Source organism: Delphinapterus leucas, chromosome 6 (assembly GCF_059928025.1).
Source record: "Delphinapterus leucas isolate spDelLeu-1000000601 "Yukka" chromosome 6, BTC_Dleu_Yukka2, whole genome shotgun sequence".
In the NCBI taxonomy this organism is placed as follows: Eukaryota; Metazoa; Chordata; class Mammalia; order Artiodactyla; family Monodontidae; genus Delphinapterus; species Delphinapterus leucas.
Genome location: NC_143134.1, coordinates 33,501,210 through 33,525,238, shown reverse-complemented (window position 1 = coordinate 33,525,238; position 24,029 = coordinate 33,501,210). Strand labels below are relative to the sequence as shown.

Sequence of the window (24,029 nt, the reverse complement as noted above, 5' to 3'; positions counted from 1 at the left end):
TGTGTGGAAAATCTCTGTACCTTGTGCTCAATTTTACTGTGAACCTAAAAATTAATTAATTCCCAGCAGCATCAGCAAATAAGACCATGCATTTTTTTAAAAATCTTTTTTTAAGGCATAGTAAATATTTGCTGAATAAAATGAGAAACTCTATCTCGATTGGGTGGATTAAATCAGCAGAAACTAAGCTTCACCTGTGATTTTAGCAGCTGAACTGGTTGAGAAATTCAAAGCAGAACAGGCACAAGTCCTCTCTGAACAAGGTAAGGTACAAGAAAAGGAAAGATGGATGTTGTAGGCAAATCATAACACTCTATCATGGCTAAATATAATATCAGGAATTAAATAACTTGAAATCATATAAAAGTTTCCTTTATTCGTATGCCCCCTCCCGCATAAAGTGGAAGGTGAGCACAAATGTAAATCAAGCAGGCAGAGGCTCCCACTATCTTATATATGAAATCAAAATTTTAAAGTGTTTTCTTCAGAATCCCTTTTGCCTGGGTGCAGAAGAAAAAGTAGCTGATCAATGCACCCAAAGGTAAAATGAAAAATAGTAAAAGAAAGTTTTTCTACATTTTTGAATTTAAAATCTGAAATACATTTCTTTAACACTCTTATTTATACCCATGTACCTTAAAAACCAAAATTAAAATTAAATTGTATTAGAGCAGAGGAGCAAAAATTTCCAGCCAATCCAAAGGTTAAGTGGTGTCTGATACACTGTTTGAATAAAGTTACGAATCCATATCCAGACTCAGCTAGAAAATTAAAGCGTGCTGTGATCAGTTGGTACGAAGAGGGGTCATGGCAATTGATTTTATTTATACACACTTTCATACATAATAATTTATCAAATTTGTCCTATGCCACTTTCCATGCTTATTTAATCCTCATTTAATCTCTACCAAATGAATACTGTGAAACATGTTTAATCATTATTCCCATTTCCAAGATGTGGAAACTGAGGCAGGAAGTAAGGTACATTAAAATTCAGAAATTTTGTCACTCCAAATATCTCCAGGTCTAGCTCTTTAACCTGTATAATAGTCTTTTTCTCTTTTCCTTGCCATGTGAACGTTTCATCTTCTCCCACTGTCAAATTCAAGTTTTAACTCTAACCCCTCTTGACCTCCGCTATCCACTGAAGGATGCCTTCTGGCTTCCTAGAAAAGCTTCACCATTCTTAGCAGAGTACTTGAGATCTAGCAGGTGCTTTGTTAAGTGAATGAGTTAATAAACATATAAGAGAGCATTCAAATTGCCATTTAAGGGATGGAGAAACAGGCTCTGAAAGATTAAGTAACTTCCTTCATGTAAGGGGTCAAGCGGGAATTCAGATTCTAAAGCCCAAGTGATCATCCTCAGAATAATCTCAGTTATCTTCATTGGGATAGAATATGCTCAGTCTATATCCCTCACTAGACTCTAAGGAACAAGAAGGCAGTACTAGGTACCCGATGCACTTCATTTTCGGTAAATTTTTCATTTATGCAAAAATACATGTGTAAAGATAGACTAAAGCCTTAAGCTTTCCCTGCTGGATTCCCTGCTCAACTGTGAGTACCCCTGTGATGAAAACTCGCCTAACACACTGAATGATCTTGACCAAGCAGCTTTCCTTTACAGCCTCCATTTTCTTTTCTGTAAAATACTGTTGACAGGACATGTTCCACCTGCCTCATAGAAATGCGTTTATAAAGCACTTTGGAAAGCATGAAGCTTTCTTCAAAAGCAAGCAAGTATTTTAAATGTCATTATTATAGGACTCCTTAAAAGGAGCCTTTTTATGGTGGAAAGAAACCTTAGCTTATCAATTGTGCAACTCAACCACAGAAAATTTAAGGCAGAACATGCATGACACAATAATAATTCCAAATAAATCCTTCTAATAGTTAAGTAAAGAGAAGTCAAAATTCTTCTCTGGACTATTTTGATTTCATACAAAGGGCATCCCTTTAGAAGTTATGGAAGTTCAGATACAGAGCCTCAAACTCTAGATTGCAATGCGACATTTGTTTCTGAACTTCTGCTGCCAGTCTTGCTAACAGTTCACTTGCAATGTAATATATTACTGCATTTCATTTCTAGGCAAGAACATTATTTACTCACAGGAGAAATACTTTCCTGAGGAAAGACTGTCTTTGGAAACTTTCAAGGACATTTGAGAAATGCTTCAGCCCAAGCCACAAAATTATGAGCATGCTTTTGTGCCTCTCTGTTCCCAGGGCACCATTTAAAAAAAATCTTTCATTTACGTTTATTGCAAGCATCCATCTTCCCTTTCCAAAAAAACTAGCAATTAACACAACTTCATTGATTTCCAGTTTTCCTAGGTGTCATTTCATAATGCATATATTGTAAGCAGTTCACATCATCATTTTCATCGCTTTCAACATTTTCCATGTTGTCTCCCTACCTGAATTGTGACTTTTTGTATGGAAAGTTTTATTTATCACTTGCATCTTACTTTGAATAAATCTGAAATCAACATTCAGTATTATTTAATTATTTTTATTTTCTTCAGTATGTTTCTAACTTAGCAAACTATGGGTAAAAATGCCATGTAACAACAATATGTAATATTTACATAGAGCCCATGTAGTGAACATAGTCCTAAACTCTTACCAGATCCTCACCAGACCCTATAAAGTAGGTACTATTAACCTTGTCATTTGATAGATGAGAAAACTGACGCATAAACTGGTTAAATAACCTGCCTGAGGTCAGATAGCTAGTGATTACTTTCCCTATCACTGCCATTGTTTAGTTAATGAGTCCTTCCCATCTCAGTTCAAATGGCACTGACACAAAAAAGCCTTTCTTTGACCTCTTGAAAATACTGGGTCTCGCTGCTTTTACAGCATCATATGTTTATTATTCATTTCACATATTTGTGTGATTATCTAATTATATTTGAACGTATTTTTCCTAAGGGTAACTCTAGTCCAGCTGTGCTTTCCAAATTATGAAATCCGGGACTACGTGGGCTATGTCTGTTTTGCTTATTACTGTGGTTTCAGTATTTGGTGCATGGTAAGTATTCAGGAAATGTGATGGACGGATGAATACAGGACTTTGTAAGGACAAATAAATAAATGACTGGATCAGTAAATTTGGTTGATCATAACATAAACAACAGTGCCATGTTAAAATTTTTCTCTGGGTCTATACACAAACTCTTCTCAGACAGGGTTCCTGTTTGCTGTCTACACCGCCAGGTGGAAGAGAAAAAAGCCAATCAAGGTCTGACTGTCATGTGTACAGGCCGAAGCTGATGCATTAGGTTGAGAGACAGGGTGATTTAGGAATAATTTTACTTCTGGCTGAACTATATATAGAACCAAGTCTTACGTAATAAAAAAAAATCTACTTTTAATATGTTTGTGTGAAGAATGAAATAGGAGCATCAAGCCCATTAATTGTGATATTTAATTATATTGTCCCATTTCCATATTCATTTCCATGAATTTGGATGCCTTTAGGTCAAGCTAACCCAAGCATTTACACCACCATGATAAATAGTGAAATATCAATGGATACACAGAAAGAAAAGTTCCCAAATTTAGCAGAGAACACATTAGCATGAACTTGTAAATTTAACATTCAAGTTCATTGGTGTGCAGAGAACCAAGTGACTTTTGTTAAAGTAGGAAATTTTATGACTATGTGAGGAGATGAACATTGAGAAAGTGCTCCCTATTTTAAAACCAGGACATTAGAAATATTTTAATGAATTTATTTTTTGCACATCTGCCATCTAGGTGACAGTAAAACTCAATATTTATATATCAGATTTTTAAAACATTGTGCATATATACTGTATACTGCTACAGAATATAAGTTGCCCCCAAATCTCCAAGATACAATATGGGATCAAACAAACAAACAGAATGACAAGAAAAACCAACTGTAATATTTTGACACCTCTTAATTATTAAATAATTATGTTTAGAGAAATAAAAGTTAAAAAATTGTGCTCTGAAGAGTATTGAAAATATGAATGAACCTTCAAGATGGCAGAGGAGTAAGACGTGGAGATCACCTTCCTCCCCACAAATACATCAGAAATACATCTACATGCAGAACAACTACAGAACACCTACTGAACGCTGGCAGAAGACCTCAGACTTCCCAAAAGGCAAGAAACTCCCCACGTACTTGGGTAGGGCAAAAGAAAAAAGAAAACACAGAGACAAAAGAATAGGGATGGGACCTGCACCTCTGGGAGGGAGCTGTGAAGGAGGAAAAGTTTCCACACACTATGAAGCCCCTTCACTGGTAGAGACAGGGAGCAGTGGGTGGGGGGAAGCTTTGGAGACACGGAGAGAGCACAGCAACAGGGGTGCGAAGGGCAAAGCGGAGAGCATCCCGCACAGATAGGTGCCAACCAGCACTCACCAGCCTCAGAAGCTTCTCTGCTCACCTGCCAGGGCAGGTGGGGGCTGGGAGCTGAGGCTCGGGCTTCAGAGGTGAGATCCCAGGGAGAGGACTGGGGTCCTGAAGCCTGAAGGGGGCTAGTGTGCCACAGCTAGCTGGGAGGGAGTCCAGGAAAATGTCTGGATCTGCCTAAGAGGCAAGACACCACTGTTTCGGGGTGCGCAAGGAGAGGGGATTAATAAAGCACTGCCGAAACGAGCTCCAGAGACGGGCGCGAGCCGCGGCTATCAGCGCGGACCCCAGAGACAGGCATAAGATGCTAAGGCTGCTGCTGCAGCCACCAAGAATCCTGTGTGAAAGCACAAGCCACTGTCCACACTTCCCCTCCCGGGAGCCTTTGCAGCCCGCCATTGCCAGGGTCCCGAATTCCCGGGACAACTTCCGCAGGAGAACGCACGGCGCACCTCAGGCTGGTGCAACATCACGCTGGCCTCTGCTGTGGCAGGCTCGCCCCGCACTCCGTACCCCACCCTCCCCCCGGCCTGAATGAGCCAGAGCCCCCGAAGCAGCTGCTCCTTTAACCCTGTACTGCCTGGGTGAAGAAAAGATGCCCTCAGGTGACCTACACGCAGAGGCAGGGCAAATCCAAAGCTGAGCCCCAGGAGCTGTGTGAACAAAGAAGAAAAAGGGAAATCTATCCCAGCAGTGGAATACCTGAATAGACAATGAATCATCCCAAAAGTGAGGCGGTGGACTTTCTGTGATTTTGTCTGTATAGCTTTGCTTATACCATTTGTCCTATGGTTCTGTCTGTACGTCTTTTGTTTTTTTGCTTTTTAGTATAGTTTATAGGGCTTGTTATCATTGGTGGATTTCTTTTTTGGTTTGGTTGTTCTCTTCTTTCTTTCTTTCTTTTTTTAAGTTACTTTTAAATTTTTTTTAATTTTTAATATTTTTTATTTTAATAACTTTATTTTATTTATTTTCTACATTCTTTCTTTCTTTTTTTCTCCCTTTTGTTCTGAGCTGTGTGGCTGACAGGGTCTCGGTGCTCTGAAGGGTGTCAGGCCTGTGCCTCTGAGGCAGGAGAGCCAAGTTCAGGACATTGGTCCATGAGAGACCCCCCCCCCGGCACCACGTAACATCAAAAGGCGAAAGCTCTCCCAGAGAGCTCCATCTAAACACTAACACCCAGCTCCACTCAACTACCAGCAAGCTACAGTGCTGGAAACCCTATGCCAAACAACTAGCAAGAGAGGAACATAACCCCACCCATTAGCACACAGGCTGCCTAAAATCATAATAAGGTCACAGACACCCCAAAACACACCACAGGATGCGGTCCTGCCCACCTGAAAGACAAGATGCAGCCTCATCCACCAGAACACAGGCACCACTCCCATCCACCAGGAAGTCTACACAACCCACTGAACCTACCTTAGCCATTGGGGGCAGACACCAAAAACAGCAGGAACTACGAACCTGCAGCCTGCAAAAAGGAGACCCCAAACACAGTAAGTTAAGCAAAATGAGAATACAGACAAATACACAGCAGATGAAGGAACAAGGAAAAAACCCACCAGACAAAACAACTGAAGAGGAAATAGGCAGTCCACCTGAAAAAGAACTCAGAGTAATCACAGTAAAGATGAGCCAAAAGCTTGGAAATAGAATGGAGAAAATACAATAAACGTTTAACAAGGACCTAGAAGAACTAAAGAGCAAACAAACAGTGATGAAGAACACAATAAATGAAATTAAAAATTCTCTGTAAGGAATCAATAGCAGAATAACTGAGGCAGAAGAACAGAAAAGTGACCTGGAAGATAAAACAGTAGAAATAACTACTGCAGAGCAGAATAAAGAAAAAAGAATAAAAAGAATTGAGCACAGTCTCAGAGACCTCTGGGACAACATTAAACACACCAACAGTAGAATTATAGGGGTCGCAGAAGAAGAAGAGAAAAGGAAAGGGACTGAGAAAATATTTGAGGAGAATACAGTTGGAAACTTCCCTTATATGGGAAAGGAAATAGGCAGTCAAGTCCAGGAAGCGCAGAAGTGCCATACAGGAAATATCCAAGGAGAAACATGCCAAGACACATATTAATCAAACTATCAAAAATTAAATACAAAGAAAAAAATATTAAAAGCAGCAAGGGAAAACAACAAATAACATACAAAGGAATCCCCATAAGGTTAACAACTGACCTTTCAGCAGAAACTCTGCAAGCCAGAAGGGAGTGGCAAGACATATTCAAAGTGATGAAAGGGAAAAACCTACAACCAAGATGATTCTACCCAGCAAGGGTCTCATTCAGATTTGACGGAGAAATTAAAACCTTTACAGACAAGCCAAGGCTAAGAGAATTCAGCACCACAAAACCAGCTTTACTACAAATGCTAAAGGAAATTCTCTAGATAGGAAACACAAGAGAAGGAAAAGAACCTCCAATAACAAATCCAAAAGAATTAAGAAAATGGGACTAGGAACATACATATCAATAACTACCTTAATGCAAATGAATTAAATGCTCCAACCACAGGACATAGACTGGCTGAATGGATACAAAAACAAGACCCCTATATATGCTGTCTACAAAGGAACCACTTCAGACACATACTAGGGACACATACAGACTGAAAGTGAGGGGATGGAAAAAGATATTCCATGCAAATGGATATCAAAAGAAAGCTGGAATAGCAATTCTCAAATCAGACAAAACAGACTTTAAAATAAAGACTATTACAAGAGACAAAGAAGGACACTACATAATGATCAAGGGATCGATCCAAGAAGAAGATATAACAATTGTAAATATTTACACACCTAAAATAGGAGCACCTCAATACATAAGGCAAATGCTAACAGCCATAGAAGGGGAAACCAACAGTAACACAATCATAGGAGGGGACTTTAACACCCCACTTTCACCAAAGGACAGATCATCCAAAATGAAAATAAATAAGGAAACACAAGCTTTAAATGACACATTAAACAAGATGGACTTAATTGATATTTATAGAACATTTCATCCATAAAGAACAGAATACACTTTCTTCTCAAGTGCTCATGGAACATTCTCCAGGATAGATCATATACTGACTTGTCACAAGTCAAGCCTTGGTAAATGTAAGAAAATTAAAATCGTATCAAGTATCTATTCTGACCATAATGCTACAAGACTAGATATCAATTACAGGAAAAAAACTGTGAAAAATACAAAAACATGGAGGCTAAACAATATGTTACTAGATAACCAAGAGGTCACTGAAGAAGTCAAAGAGGAAATCAAAAAATACCTAGAAACGAATGACAATGAAAACACGATGACGCAAAACCTACGGGATGCTGCAAAAGCAGTTGTAAGAGGGCAGTTTATAGCAATACAAGCCTACCTCAAGAAGAAAGAAAACAACTCAAATAAACAATCTAACCTTACACTTAAAGCAAATAGGGAAATAAGAACCAAAAAAAACCCCAAAGTTAGCAGAAGGAAAGAAATCATAAAAATCAGATCAGAAATAAATGAAAAACAAATGACGGAAACAAGAGCAAAAATCAATAAAACTAAAAGCTGGTTCTTTGAGAAGATAAACAAAATTGATAAACCATTAGCCAGACTCATCAAGAAAAAAAGGAAGAAGACTCAAATCAATAGAATTAGAAATGAAAAAGGAGAAGTAACAACAGACACTGAAGAAATACAAAGGATCATGAGAGATCACTACAAGCAACTCTATGCCAATAAAATGGACAACCTGGAAGAAACACACAAATTCTTAGAAATGCACAACCTTCTGAGACTGAACCAGGAAGAAACAGAAAATATAAAGACACCAATCAGAAGCACTGAAATAGAGACCATGATTAAAAATCTTCCAACAAACAAAAGCCCAGGACCAGATGGTTTCACAGGTGAGTTCTAGCAAACATTTAGAGAAGAGCTAACACCTATCCTTCTCAAAGTCTTCCAAAATATAGCAGGGGGAGAAACATTCCCAAACTCATTCTACGAGGCCACCATCACCCTGATACCAAAACCAGACAAAGATGTCACAAAGAAAGAAAACTACAGGCCAATATCACTGATGAACATAGATGCGAAAATCCTCAACAAAATACTACCAAACAAAATCCAACAGCACATTAAAAGGATCCTACACCATGATCAAGTGGGGTTTATCCCAGGAATGAAAGCATTCTTCAATATATGCAAATCAATCAATGTGATAAACCATATTAACAAATAGAAGGAGAAAAACCATATGATCATCTCAATAGATGCAGGAAAAGCTTTCCACAAAATTCAACACCCATTTACGATAAAAACCCTCCAGAAAGTAGGCACAGAGGGAACTTGCCTCAACATAATAAAGGCCATATATGACAAACCCACAGCCAACACCATTTTCAATGGTGAAAAACTGAAACCATTTCCTCTAAGATGAGGAACAAGACAAGGTTGTTCACTCTCACCACTATTATTCAACATAGCTTTGGAAGTTCTAGCCACAGAAATCAGAGAAGAAAAAGAAATAAAAGGAATCCAAATTGGAAAAGAAGAAGTAAAGCTGTCACTGTCTGCAGATGACATGATACTATACATAGAGAATCCTAAAGATGCTACCAGAACACTACTAGAGATAATCAATGGATTTGGTTATATAGCAGGATACAAAATAAATGAACAGAAATCTCTTGCATTCCTATACACTAATAATGAAAAATCTGAAACACAAATTAAGGAAACACTCCCATTTACCACTGCAACAAAAAGAATAAAATACCTAGGAATAAACCTACCTAAGGAGACAAAAGACCTTTATGCAGAAAACTGTAAGACACTGATGAAAGAAATTAAACATGATACAAACAGATGGAGAGATTATACCATGTTCTTGGATTGGAAGAATCAACATTGTGAAAATGACAATACTACCCACAGCAATCTACAGATTCAATGCAGTACCTATCCAACTACCAACGGCATTTTTCACAGAATTAGAACAAAAAATTTCACAATTTGTATGGAAACACAAAAGACCCTGAATAGCCAAAGCAATCTTGAGAAAGAAAAACAGAGCTAGAGGAATTAGGCTCCCAGGCCTCAGACTATATTACAAAGGTACAGTAACCAAGACAGTATGGTACTGGCACAAAAACAGAAATATACATCAATGGAACAGGATAGAAAGCCCAGACATAAACCCATGCACATATGGTCACCTTATTTTTCATAAAGGAGGCAAGAATATACAATGGAGAAAAGACAGCCTCTTCAATAATGGTGCTGGGAAAACTTGACAGCTACATTTAAAAGCATGAAATTAGAACACTCCCTAACACCATACACAAAAATAAACTCAAAATGGATTAAAGACCTAAATGTAAGACCAGACGCTATAAAACTCTTAGAGGAAAACATAGGCAGAATACTCTATGACATACATCACAGCAAGATCCTTTTTGACCCACCTCCTAGAGAAATGGAAATAAAAACAAAAATAAACAAATGGGACCTAATGAAACTTAACAGCTTTTGCACAGCAAAGGAAACCATAAACAAGATGAAAAGACAATCCTGAGAATGGGAGAAAATATTTGCAAATGAAGAAACTGACAAAGGATTAATCTCAAAATATACAAGCAGCTCATGCAGCTCAATATCAAAAAAACAAACAAGCCAATCCCAAAATGGGCAGAAGCCCTAAATAGACATTTCTCCAAGGAAAATATACAGATTGACAACAAACTCATGAAAGGATGCTCAACATCCCTAATCATTAGAGAAATGCAAATCAAAAGTGCAATGAGGTATCACCTCACACCGGTCAGAATGGCCATCATCAAAAAAATCTACAAACAATAAATGCTGGAGAGGGTGTGGAGAAAAGGGAACACTCTTGTACTGTTGCTGGGAATGTAAATTGATACAGTCACTATGGAGACCAGTAGGTAGGGTCCTTAAAAAACTAAAAATAGAACTACCATACGACCCAGCGATCCCACTGCTGGGCATATACCCTGAGGAAATCATCATTCAAAAAGAGACATGTACCACAATGTTCTTTGAAGCTCTATTTACAATAGCCAGGACATGGAAGCATCCTAAGTGTCTAGCGACAGATGAATGGATAATGAAGATGTGGCACATATATACAATGGAATATTACTCAGCTGTAAAGAGAAACGAAATTGAGTTATTCATAGTGAGGTGGATGGACCTAGAGTCTGTCATACAAAGTGAAGTAAGTCAGAAAGAGAAAAACAAATCCCATATGCTAACACATATATATGGAATCTAAAAAAAAAAAAGAAAGAAAAAATGGTTCTGAAGAACCTAGGGGCAGGACAGGAATAAATACGCAGACATAGAGAATGGACTTGAGGACACGCGGAGGGGGAAGGGTAAGCTGGGACAAAGAGAGAGTGGCATGGACATATATACACTACCAAATGTAAAATAGACAGCTAGTGGGAAGTAGCCACATAGCACAGGGAGATCAGCTCAGTGCTTTGTGACCACCTAGAGGGGTGGGATAGGGAGGGTGGGAGGGAGACACAAGAGGGAGGAGATGTGGGGATATATGTATATGTATAGCTGATTCACTTTGTTATAAAGCAGAAACTAACACACCATTGCAAAGCAATTATACTCCAATAAGGATATTTAAAAATAATAAATAAATAAATAAAATAAAATGTGAATGACTGTTTTACATGTGATTCATCACAAAATAATAAAAGTGCAATTCTCCATTGTATATGTTTAAGAATATATTCATGATGCTGACTAAGGTCCTCATATGACTGTGGCTTTGGTCTTGAAACATGTAGACATTTTTTCTTGAATTTCTATCAAACACAACTACCCAGCTGCCATTAACAAGTGATGTGCAAAGTCAGAGAGGATCAACGCTTGTAGGATTAGGTAGGATTAGGGAAAATTTTCTCCATTCTGTGAAGTGTCAAAGTCATTTATTGAACACCCACTAAGTGTAAAACAGGGCAGGATACTAAAATACTGAAAAAATGGACTTAAGTCTTCAAAGAGGTGATACTGACATTAAAACATGTGAAAATAACCAAGAAAATGAAGAGTGCTATACTATCATTTTAGATAACAAATATGGGAGTTAAAATACATTTCTATGTGATCAAATATAAACTGTTATTATTAAGGATTGACAACTATATTTGTATTGAGGAGAACTGTATTGAAGCAGCCTATGAACTTATTAATGGTTTATTGATTGATTGACTTATAGATCTTGGAAAGCAAAACTTTTCTTAAGGTCAAGTTGTAAAGGTAGGAAAGTAAAGACCATGTAGGATTTAAGATTGTGAAGAAGTTGAAAGACTTCCTAGGCAGATGAAATAGGGATATATTGGAATATAAGGAAAAGAACTTGTACTCCAGATAAGTGAATGCAGTTGGGTGAATGGATAGTTGCTGTATGAAAGAAGTGGGGAGAACTACTGGAAGTGGATTTTGGTGGATTAGAGTATGAGTATCTTGAATGCCAAGCTAGGGGATTGAGATTCCATCTGGCAGGCTGTTTTTGAAGGATGGCATGCCCAGGAAGCCAGGGCTGAGTAGTTCACTGTTAGTCATAGTCAGGGACTCAATCATTCAGCCTGGTTGTCTAATTTTTCTACTGCAGGAAATTCATCTGAAGAAAGGTTGGGTGGAAGACTGTGACGGGCTGAAGACCACTTATCCTTACCTTTACTACTAAAATCACTAAAATGCTAAACCTTTAATGGAACAGCCTTCTGGCTTGACTAGGAACACTACTTCACAAAGAAAGGATGAAACCAAAAGGTTTATCAAACTCAGACCTAGAAGTGGGGAGAATGGTGGGAAGGCTGCAAATAGTCAATCATTTAATACTGAATGGAGAATTAAGGACTCTAGAACTAACCTTTGGAGAAAAGTAAGAACAGAAAAGATAAGATTTGGAACACTCATTATTATTCCTGTTTTCATATAACAGGGTTTCTTGTCATCCAACTATTCGTTATCTACATCCTAATTTTAAGGTGTCTATAGATTCCAGCCCTTCTAAGTCAGCAAACTGCTCATCCTGTTTCAGAAAATTACTCACTGATGGATTCATAACATAAACATAATACCGTATAATAGAAATAAAATTCAAATCAACTTTAAAGTGAAATTCTGAATTTTAAAGATATAAAATCATGAAGCCATTGTAAATAATACCAGAGATCTGCTGGGTTAAACATACAAAGCCATTGATAAATGAGGATGTGCAGTTAACAATTTAAAAAAGAGATACAATAGAAGTAAAAGAAAAAACAATTGAGTATCAAATAATTAAGAGAAGGCCTTGGAAAACTGTTGAATTTTTACCAGAATTAGCCTGTTTGAGCTGCTAACATTGAACATGCAGGGAAGGACAGTTTACTGTCCCATAAACCAGTTTTGCTGAAATAATCACTCGAAACAGAATGTAATTCTTTTTTTTAATTGTAGCACTTGTGCTTAATTAAAATTTAACCTAAATTTTACTGGCTATAAGAGAAAATATACTGGATTCGTTTATATAATAACATATTTTGACATAAATTTCAAATGAAAATTATTTTCAAATGTATTTTCAATTACTCTTCAGTCACTACTTACAGATGATTTGAAGTATATGGATTTTTTTTTTTCATGTACAAATCATCCTTGAAAAATAAGGATTCTTTTACTTGAGTAGGACTTATCTTAATCCAGAGATCAGATCTAGGTCCAATAGACAAAATTTTAAAACTTAAAATTTTCTAATAGTAAAAGGCACTTAAAAAGTTAAAACCTCCTAACAGACCAGCATTCTGACTATAGAATCAGCTGATTTATGGGTAGTGAGCATTTTGTTATCAAAATACTCATCCACAGCTGAGTGAGTCTATAGCATGGATACATGGGAGATTTCTGTACCAGAAATTGGATGAGCTTGTGTGGATCTCCTTCCAAATGCTAAGATTTCAAGGGCTTAACTGAGACCAGAACAGCATTTTCCAAAGTTGCTAGAAACAAAGAGTCCTTTAAAATGTTCCACTGACAAAGGGTTGTAGAGCCAAATAAAGTTTAAAAACACTTCAGACCAAACTCTACTTAACAGTGAAATTCACAGAGCACATTATAGCTCATTCCACATCTCAAAAGTCCTCCAGTCACGAAACATGTTTAAATTTACTGAACCCAGGATTTCTCAAGTTTATTTTACTACAAAATCCTTTTTCTTACTTTTTTTTTCTTTTTTGTTGACTTCACAGTCACTAATGTCCCGTGGGAGCATAGGTGCTAGTCAAAATATTTAACAAACTTCAAGTGAAGGCACTAAACAATCAGAAGGCTGTCTGACTAATTAGAATGACCGTAATACTAGTGTTCTTTGGATCACTATTTAGAGGAAAAATCTGGTTTAAAACTGAGATCTTAATTGATAATCTAATGCCATCAATCTGCAAAGTTGCCTTAAGTAGTAGGGTTTTTTTTTTCTTTTTTTTGGTTACAGTTGCTGGACTTAAAATGCAGCTGATATAATGTAAATCATTTCAAAAAGGTCAAATGTATGATGTCACGTGTTCTCTAGCATCAAATCCATTTCACTAAGTCTAAAATAATCTCTTTCAAGAGACGCAATACTTTTTTTAACCCTGGAAGGTTCGGTTCTAACCTTAAAATAACTTGAAGACACTTTTCAAAACTAAACTAAAAATTGAAAAAATAAATAATAAGTAGAAAAAGGCAAGAGCTAAAGTAAGAGACATTTTCACTGGCCATTAAAAAAATTCTCTTCTTAAATCTGATTTTTAAAAATTAATAGAAAAGACTGGCAATTAACTTATCTTCCCTGGTGACTACTGCCTGTTTGGGGTGATACAAACATTTACCTAGATAACTGTGATTTAGGAGTAATAAGAATTATATTTTTGGTCTCTGTCCCAGTTTCTGCCACAGAGTTTCTAAACCCTTGGGATTTCCTAAGTGATGAGATGATAATGTGTCTTTTGTTGTGTTAACAAGGGGATCTTTGGAAAGCACCTAAGGATGGGAGCAGGCAGCCTGTGGAGCCAACCTTGTGATTAGAGGTTGGAACTTTCAGTCCCACCCCCTTGCCCTCAGGGCAGGGAAGAGCCACTCAAGATTGAGCTCAATCGCCCATGGCCAATGAGTTATTCAGTCACACCTGTGTACTGAAGCCTCCATAAACCCCCAAGGACAGGGTTCAGGGAGCTTCCCAGTTGGTGAGCACATGGAGATTTGGGGAGAGTGGGCTTCCATGCTTTCTCCCCATACCTCATCCTATACATGTTTTCTATCTGGCTGTTGCTGAGTTTTATCATTTTATAATACACCGGTTAATCTAGTTAATAGAATATTTCTGTGAGCTCTATGAGTCACTTGAGCAAATTAATTAAAGCTAAGAAGGAGGTCGTTGGAACCTCTGATCTGTGGTACAAGGGTCAGAAGCACAGGTGACAACATATACTTGGTGACTGGCACCTGAAGTGTGTGTGTGCATTCCTGCTGGACTGAGCCCTTCACATGTGAGATCTGATGCTATCTACAGGTAGATAGTGCCAGAATTGAGTTGAATTATAGGACACCCAGCCGTTTGAGCACTGCTACGCTCTCTCATTGGAAATGGGGTGCTCAGGACCACTTAATGCTTTCCAGGCTCTGGCTTCTGTGAATTCATGACAACAGTAACCTCTGAAACATACACATGTACCTCTGCCACAAAAAACTTCTGATAGACACATAAGAAATTAATAAAAGTTGCTAAGAAAGGGGGTAAGGGACCTAACGTTGGTTGGATGAGGGGCAAAAATATTCCAGAAGGAATTACTACTACTATTTATCTTTTGATAGTATGTGATTTTTAAATATGTGATCTCATTAGATTTTCCAAATACAAATAAACAAGATAATTATCATTTTTTTAAAAAAGGCTGAAGAAAATGTAGTTTTATATACTTCAGAAAAAAGAAAATTGAAGGAGGATTTGATTATAGCGTTCAGTAGGCCAAGAAATGTGAATAAAGAAAGAATTACTATAAAGGGGCCAGAAAAATGATTTAGGAGACAAGACTCTAGGAGATACTTTCTGATAAGCAGAGCAGTAACTCTTGCCCATTTCCTTTGTTTTTGGCCACGAATGGTTAAAGGCTCCTGTGAGAGGGCTACAAGGGGACTAGTGTCCACATCAAGTGGATAGATTAGATCCTGATACCAACTACCGGAAATTATCCAGGGCCCAGGAAAGAAGTACTGGTAAGCTGCAGTTGCCAGCACGGTGCTTGGTAGATGTAAATATTTGTGGGTCTGCTAAATTAACGGTAAGACTATAATTCATAGTATCTTGCACACAAACTAGATTGGTAAGTTTTCAGTGGATGACTTTATTACCATTCAGAACTCAGTTAGATGGAACAGTACTCCTCAATGATTGAGAAATCAATCTTCCTCAATCTTCATGTATCACCATCTGCAAACATTGCTCTCTCTCACAGATTACCTGCCTTCAGCTATGGACGAGACAGTGAGATGCATTTCATTCTCCTCTTCCTGGACACACAGAACAATGACCTTTTCTAACCTCCCTTGGAGCCAGGCAGAGGTCAAGTTTTTGCATTCTTGTTGAAAGGGTATGGGTCTACCACTTTCACGCCTGGCCAGGAGATATTATGCATGATTGCCCATGTTCCCTTCTGCTGTAGTTTAGGTAGTCATGCATTTAAGACAACACCTCAAGGTGGAGGGGGCATGGGTTCCTGATTCACTACTTGAAAGCAATCTGCTAAGAATGAACCACCTAATTCACACTGGTCTCTGAAAAGAGAAATAAACATTTATTAAGTTAAGACACTTGGCTTTCAGGAGTGTTTGTTAGACTACCTAGCATCTATTACCTTGAGTAATTCATTGCTAAACTGCTACACTGGTAATAACCACGGACTAGTGATGAGTCTACTTAATTCCAATCCTCTCCATTTCTCATTGCTGATTTACTCTATACTCACCAGAAATTATTTTTCATAGGACTTCTTGATGACCATGTCAGTCTAGAATTATCCATAGTACCTCTATGTCTATCTCTTCCTCCAATTCAACTTCCCAGTAGGGGACCTGGCATTACCCCTCCGTGTAGATACAACCATGGAGGATCAGGTCCTAACGAGATCGTATCTAGAAAGGCCCTGTTCTGCAAGGTTTACGGTTTATTTTGCTATACCTTGGATTCATATGTTGGTTTAAAATTAAAAGTGACATGATTTTTGAAGGTTGAAGCTGAGTGGCTGAACCAAATTTCTATAATCAAGTTAACATATATTTTCCCCGAGTCTGTACTAGGTCATTTCTTAAAAATTATTTTTTCTATCCTATGAATCTATATGTTTACATAAGCATTAGCTATTATTCCCAACGTCTATGTTATGGACGGAAAATAGGATTCTTCTCGTGTCCCAACTCAAATCAAACAGTGAAGGATTGTTTACATTATACAAGGTTTACATTGCACAGGACTGTTTATATTCTACAAGGATCCTGAGGTCATGTCTAGACCCAATGGGAAAAATATCATAATAGATTAGTAAGGACTGTAATGAAGATGGAAGGGGAAAGTGGTGGCATATGTGCTAGGCATTTATTTCCCCAACTGAGGTCATTTCCTTGTCATGTACAGTAAAAAATCACAATGTTACTGTAGTTGCTCATGCGCTGCAATCCACTGCCCACCCATCCACCCATCTAACATTTTTGAGGACTTAATCTGTGCCAAGGACTCTACTCTCTGCCTGAAAGGCAAGTGAAAAATACAACCCAGGCCTTTCCTGAAGCAGCACATAAAGGAAGACTGATCTCTGAATAGTAAGTGACACAAGATAATGGCTGAATGGGTGGCTTCTTTTATCTGCACTTGCAGGATAGAAAGCAGAGAGAAAAACAGCTCCAAAGAGTTGGACAGTTATATTATCATTGATTTTCGAGTGACCACCAATTAAAGGGCATGCTTAGCAGCTAGAAATGAGGACCTCATTAGATGACTACAAGAGCCAGACACTTTCAAAACTTTCCCCTAAACTCGCAGTTCCATTTTCATTTCATGAAGAGACAGCTTGGGAAGTCGGAGGTCACGCTCTTGTATGTCCACAACAGGGATGATTTAAGGCACCGGTAAGCTCCTGCTGAGCTGCCACCTAAGGTCATACGACTGTGAATCATGGCGGGATATAATGACTTGGGCAACATTCTTTCCTGCAAATACGTACAAGATGGATGGTGAATAGTATTGAAGTATAATATATGGTGCCGATCATGAATTTAAATTCCCTCAGAAATGGAGGAGAGACAACTAGCAAAGGGCATTCTTGGCTTCGTTGAGCAGCAATGCCTCTCTGACTCCTGAGACACTCATTTTCAGCAGTCAGGCCACAAGATGTGTCTTCAATTTCTGCAAAATCTAGTTCTAGCTAGATTTTGGGAACTAACGGGAATATGATCTTAATGGATGTCTCATGTTTCTCATGCAGTGTGGCTGTGGAAGTTTATGGGATGGAGTCAACAAAAAAGACAGGTCCTTTTTTACAGCATTCTTTATATCTGTTCAATCTTGTCACTACCATAGTGTCCTACTAAAAGGACATTTCAGGGACAGTGTGAGGCCCGGTACAGTGCGTTTTTATAGTCAGAGTGGGTCAGCGGATGGAGAATCACATGAGAGAAAACAAGAGGATGAGGTGCTATTCCTGGGTCCAGCTTCACCTCAGAGAATGACCTTGGCAGAAGCACTTAACCTCACTTTGAATCTTTGAACCTCAGTTTTCTCATCTGTGAAATGAGGAAAGAACATCTTTGCTCCCTCTCAGGATTGTTGGAGGATTAAACAGATCAGGGCTATAACCTGAAGTACGGTGAACCCATGAGGAAAAAAGTTAGACATCACTTAACTATATAATATTCTTTTTAATCATTACTAATTTCCAAAGGTGAAGAAAACCTTGTTAAAAAACATATGTAAGCTGATTGTTTTTCTGGAAACAAAATAAAGGCTCAACTAGCAACCCTGCATTAAAAAAGAGAACCTGAAATGCACATTCCAAATCTACTTCGAGACAGAAAGACCCCCAAATTCCTTCCAGTTTCCTAAGATTTTTCCACTATAATTTTTTTTCATTATTGTCTTCTTCATAAAACGTTAGTTATATTTTGGGGTTTTGCTGTTGCATAGTTTAGCATATATAAGGAAATCGTCTTTCCAATTCACTAATAAGAAAGGGAGTACAGGAGAGAAGAAGGAAGAGAGGGAAGGAGGAAGAAATAGAGAACAAACCCACGTGGCTAAAAGAAACTGACCTGAGAAGACAAAACAATTCATAATTTAAAATACTATATATTACAAATGAAGTTAAAGATGTGTTTGCCCAGAAGAGGACTGACTGGAAGTAAACTGATATGATTTTCTGGATAACACCCTGTATTTCCCTGCTTTAGTGAAACAGTCAGTCATAGAAGAGCTCTATCTACGGAGAAATTATGAAAGAAATAATCTTCATTTCTCCATGATTCTTTAAAACCAAATTGGACTTTATTCCTTCTTATGTCTCTCTCAAACTCCACTCTTTGACATAGAAAATAGCATTCTGGAATGACTTAGAATTAGAGATCAGTCAATATTTCATGATTTTAAGGTTCTTCATTATGAAAAATGTGAATTTGGGCCCAATAATCCTAATCCTAGCTTTTTCTTCAGTTCTATAGTTCTATTAGGCCATGTTGTTAGAGCACTGTTTACACTTATTGCCAATAGTCTCTGGATTGGAGGTCAAACTGTCACCTTCTTCAGCATACCCTTCAATGATTAAATGCCCCCAGGGACTTTTAAGAATCATTTTCATCTTGTAAATATTTTTAAATTGACATCTTAACTTTATAGTTGCTTCCCCTGTGAGGGAAGGAGACTAGGGTGATGGAGGGTTTTTGCTTCTTACTTTGTATTTTTTCAAGGACTTATTACTTTTTAAATTAAAATCAAGGAACCAGCACAAGAATGCTAGTAAGGTATGAGTGAGATGTAATGCTTGGTGTGCATAAGGCTTCAATAGTCCACTGTGAGAGTGCAGCCTTTTGAACAACCTCAGTGATAAGTGGGAACCACTTGTCCAAGACTATTTTATTTAAGATGCAATACTCATTTCTATCCCCTTCAATACATTTTAAGTACCCCAAGCTAGAATAATGGGGCTAGAGGTGCAAGAAGAATATTATACCAAACAGGGGCAATATAAAAAAACATTACAATCAAATTTTCCTTATTAAAAATATAAGTCAAAAACCTAAATACACTATTATTCCACAGAGTTTTAGGGTATATTAAAATCATTGTGATAGGATGTTTCAAAAATTATGGTACAATCTCCTTCTGACACCCTCATTCCTGAGTCACCACTTCAGCAGGACTGGGCTTTGGCATACTCAACCCACATGATGAGACAATAGCAAAAGAGCTTGATGGCTCAGTTGCCAAGGACTAGCCCACTAGGTTGGGAAGACAAGTGGACCAGGTGCTCCCACTGTCCAAGCCAACCACCGAACCTGTGAGTGAGGCTGTCTCAGACCAGCTCTCACTCAGCTGATCCATCAGTTGACTAGAACTGCATGAAGGAGCCCAGATAAAACCAAAAGTAAAACACTACCCAGATGAATCCAGTCCCAAATTGCCAAGTAATTGCTATTTTAAGCCACTAAGTTTTTTGTTGTTGTTGTTTTGTTTTTTATATCTTTATTGGAGTATAATTTCTTTACAGTGGTGTGTTAGTTTCTGCTTTATAACAAAGTGAATCAGTTATACATATACGTATGTTCCCATATCTCTTCCCTCTTGTGTCTCCCTCCCTCCCACCCTCGCTATCCCACCCCTCTAGGTACTCACAAAGCACCAAGCTGATCTCCCTAAGCCACTAAGTTTTGAGGTGGTTTGTAATAGAGCAAAAGCTAATCTATACTATAATACAATTTGGTCAAGTGGCTTTATCCTTGAGAATGCAAGGTTGGTTCAGTATCAGCCAATCAATTCATGTGATTCACTGTATTAGTTAAATAAAAGGAGAAAATCATATCATCATTCTTTTTAGATAAAGGAGATAAAAAGCATCCCATGAGGTTCAAAATCTATTGGGTAGGGTAAATTTTATAAAACTAGATCCAAATAATAACTATCTTTCCTTGATAAAGGCTATATACCAAAAATACATGGCACATGTATACATTAACAAAAATTATTATACTACTAATTTTTTAAAAAATTAGCATTTCCTTTAAGGAGAGAATTGAGATAAAGATTTCTAACATTACTGGTCTATTGGAACTGACCTTTTTGGAGCTGTGTATTGAGAGAAATAGAAAGAGAGAAGGTTTAGAAGAATATAGATAAAAATGTCATATTTATAGATTGTTTTGATTATGTATGTCATTGGAAACACAGGAAAATCAATAAGCTATTAAATCTAAGAAAAGAGCTCAACATAGGGGCTGGAAAAAAATTAATACACCAGAATCAATTGTGTTCCTCCATAGCATCAATATCTAGATACAATACAAGATGAATTTACCATAGTAACAAAACCTATAGAGAGTATGGGGTTTCACCTAATAAATTATGCAGAAAATCTTCATAATGAAAACTTTATTAGCGGACTCATGAGTAAAAGAAATATATATCACAGGTATGGATGAGATGACTTACTATAATAATATAAATGTCCTTATATTAATCTATAAAATTAAGTGCAACTGTAATAAAAGGCCAAGCTCTTTTTTTTTTTTTTTTTTGAGGGACAGCATAAAAAAGTGATTCTAAAATGTATCTGGGGGACTTCCCTGGTGGCGCAGTGGTTGAGAATCCGCCTGCCAATGGAGGGAACATGGGTTCAATCCCTGGTCCAGGAAGATCCCACATGCCACGGAGCAACTAAGCTGGTGCACCACAACTGCTGAGCCTGCACTCTAGAGCCCACGAGCCACAACTGCTGAAGCCCACGAGCCTGGAGCCTGTGCTCCGCAACAAGGGAAGACACTGCAATGAGAAGCCTGTGCACCACAACAAAGAGTAGCCTCCTGCCCCACCCCTCGCTGCAACTAGACAAAGCTCACACGCAGCAATGAAGACCCAATGCAGCCAAAAAAGAAAAAAAAGAAAAAAATAAAGCAGATTGCTCTATCTCCTATAAAAAAATTAAAATAAAATAAAATAAAATAAAATGTATCTGGAAGAATAAAGTTCTCCATACAGCTAAGGTAGTTTTGAAAAATAAGCTCAAAATGGAGAATGTGCCCTACACATTAAGATATATTGGGAAGTCATGATAGATAAGAACTGTGTGATGCCCTTGGAAGAAACGGCAAACAAGAAAACAAATCAAACAGGTGGCCTAGAAATAGAGCTATATACAGATAGGAAGTTGGCACATGAAAGAGATGGAATCATAGTCCAATGGAGGAAGTTGAATCACAGCTTTTGGGGAAACAGTCTCATTTTCAAAAGAGAGATGAGACTGGATCTTAACCTAGTGATATCACTTATGTTGTACCCAGTCCTATATAGCTCACCTAATCTTCACAAAAAAATCCACAAGGCATAAACTATTATCCTCATTTTACAGGTGGAAAAACTGAGGTATGAGAGATAAAATGACTAGCCTAAGAAGTACATGGTGGAGCTGGAACTTAAACCCCACAGAAATCATTCTATTAACCATTATGTTATATAATTCCACCTAATGTACAAAACTAAAATACAATAGTTTTAATATCTAAATGTGAAAAATAAAATCTAGAGAGAATAAAAGAAATTGCAAGGTAATATACTTGTGATTTCAGGGCAAGAGATGAAATAGATCTTTGAAAAATAAAGAAGCATACATTGTATGAAGCAAAAGTGATGAATTTAACTATATTAAAATTATAAATTTATTAATATAAAAAATCTGATTTAAAAAAATGGGCAGAAGAGCTGAATAGACATTTTTCCAAAGAAAACATACAGATGGCCAACAGGCACATGAAAAGATGCTCAACATCACTAGCCATCAGGGAAATGCAAATCAAAACAACAATGACAGATCACCTCACACATGTCAGAATGGCTATCATAAAAAAGAACAAAACTAACAAGCCTTGGCGAGGATGTGGAGAAAAGGGAACCCTGGTACTCTGTTGGTGGGAATGTTAACTGATGTAGCCACTAGAGGGGTGGGATAGGGAGGGTGGGAGGGAGACACAAGAGGAAGAAGATATGGGGACATATGTATATGTATAGCTGACTCACTTTGTTATAAAGCAGAAACTAACACACCATTGTAAAGCAACTATACTCCAATAAAGATGTTAATAAAAACAAAAACAAAACAGAACAACCAGATAATCCAGTAATTCCACTCCTGGGTATATATCTGAAGAAAACAGAAACACTGATTTGAAAAGATGCATGCACCCACATCCAGTGTTTATAACAGCATTGTTTACAATAGCCAAGATATGGAAGCAACCTAAGTGTCCATCAACAGATGAATGAATAAAGAATACGTGCCATATATACACAATGGAACACTGCTCAGCCATAAAAAATGTTAAATTTTGCCATTTGCAACAACATAGATGGACCTGGAGGGTATTATGCTTAGTGAAATAAGTCAGACAAAGACAAATACTGTAATGATATCACTTATAAGTAGAATCTAAAAAATAAGACAAATGAATGAATACAACAAAACAGCAACAGATTCACAGATATAGAAAACAATCTAATGGTTACCAGTGGGGAGAGGGAAGCGAGAGGGGCAAGATACAGGCTGGTAATTAGGAAGTGCATACAACTATGTATAAAATAAACGACATACAAGGATATATTGTAGGGCATGGGGAATATAGCCAATATTTTATAGTAACTTTCAATGGAGCATAATCTATAAAAATATTGAATCACCATGTTGTACACCTGAAATTAACATAATATTGTAAATCAATTATACTTTAATAAAAAATTACAATTTTATGTACAATAAAGGATACCAAAGTCAGACTGAAAAACAGTTGATGGGTAGAAGACATATACATTATCTAAAACCCAACAAAGGACTCAACATCTGAATACAAAAACTTCTACATCTCTAAAGACACAGAATACTCAATAGAAAAATGAGCGAAGGTCATGATAGGCAATTCATAGAATGGAAAACATGAATAGCAAGAAAGTATATGAAGACCTAACTTTTCTAGAATCAGAGCAATGCAGAATTAAAACACCTTACTTCATATGAATCCACACATGCCAAATTTCCAGAAGTTAAAATGCAAATTATGCTGTGGAGCAACTCCGCCTGCGCACCACAACTACTGAGCCTGTGCTCTAGAGCCTGGGAGCCACTACTGAGCCCGCGCGCCTAGAGCCTGTGCTCCGCAACAAGAGAAGCCACTGCAATGAGAAGCCTGCGCACCGCAACGAAGAGTAGACCCCGCTCACTGCAACTAGAGAGAGCCTGAGTGTAGCAACGAAGACCCAATGCAGACAAAAATAAATAAATTGATTAATTTTAAGAAATGCAGATTAACAGCATGTGGTGACAAAGG

The 24,029-nt window shown here is 37.6% G+C and overlaps 1 protein-coding gene across 9 annotated transcripts in view; it reads right to left on the bottom strand.

Moving 5' to 3' along the window:
- Positions 1-24,029, bottom strand: part of LOC149748894 (uncharacterized) — a 90,533-nt gene that overhangs the window by 34,160 nt on the left and 32,344 nt on the right. For 6 of the 9 annotated variants that reach the window (XR_016393516.1, XR_016393515.1, XR_016393513.1 and 3 more), the window contains one exon: positions 5,818-5,869. The exons of the other annotated variants lie outside the window; for them this stretch is intronic. Coding sequence is in view for 3 of the 6 variants with exons in the window: in XM_089912945.1 (XP_089769071.1) it covers positions 5,818-5,869 (52 nt within the window). In the remaining 3 variants the exon portion in view is untranslated. The remainder of the gene's footprint in view (positions 1-5,817; positions 5,870-24,029) is intronic. 9 annotated transcript variants of the gene reach the window in all.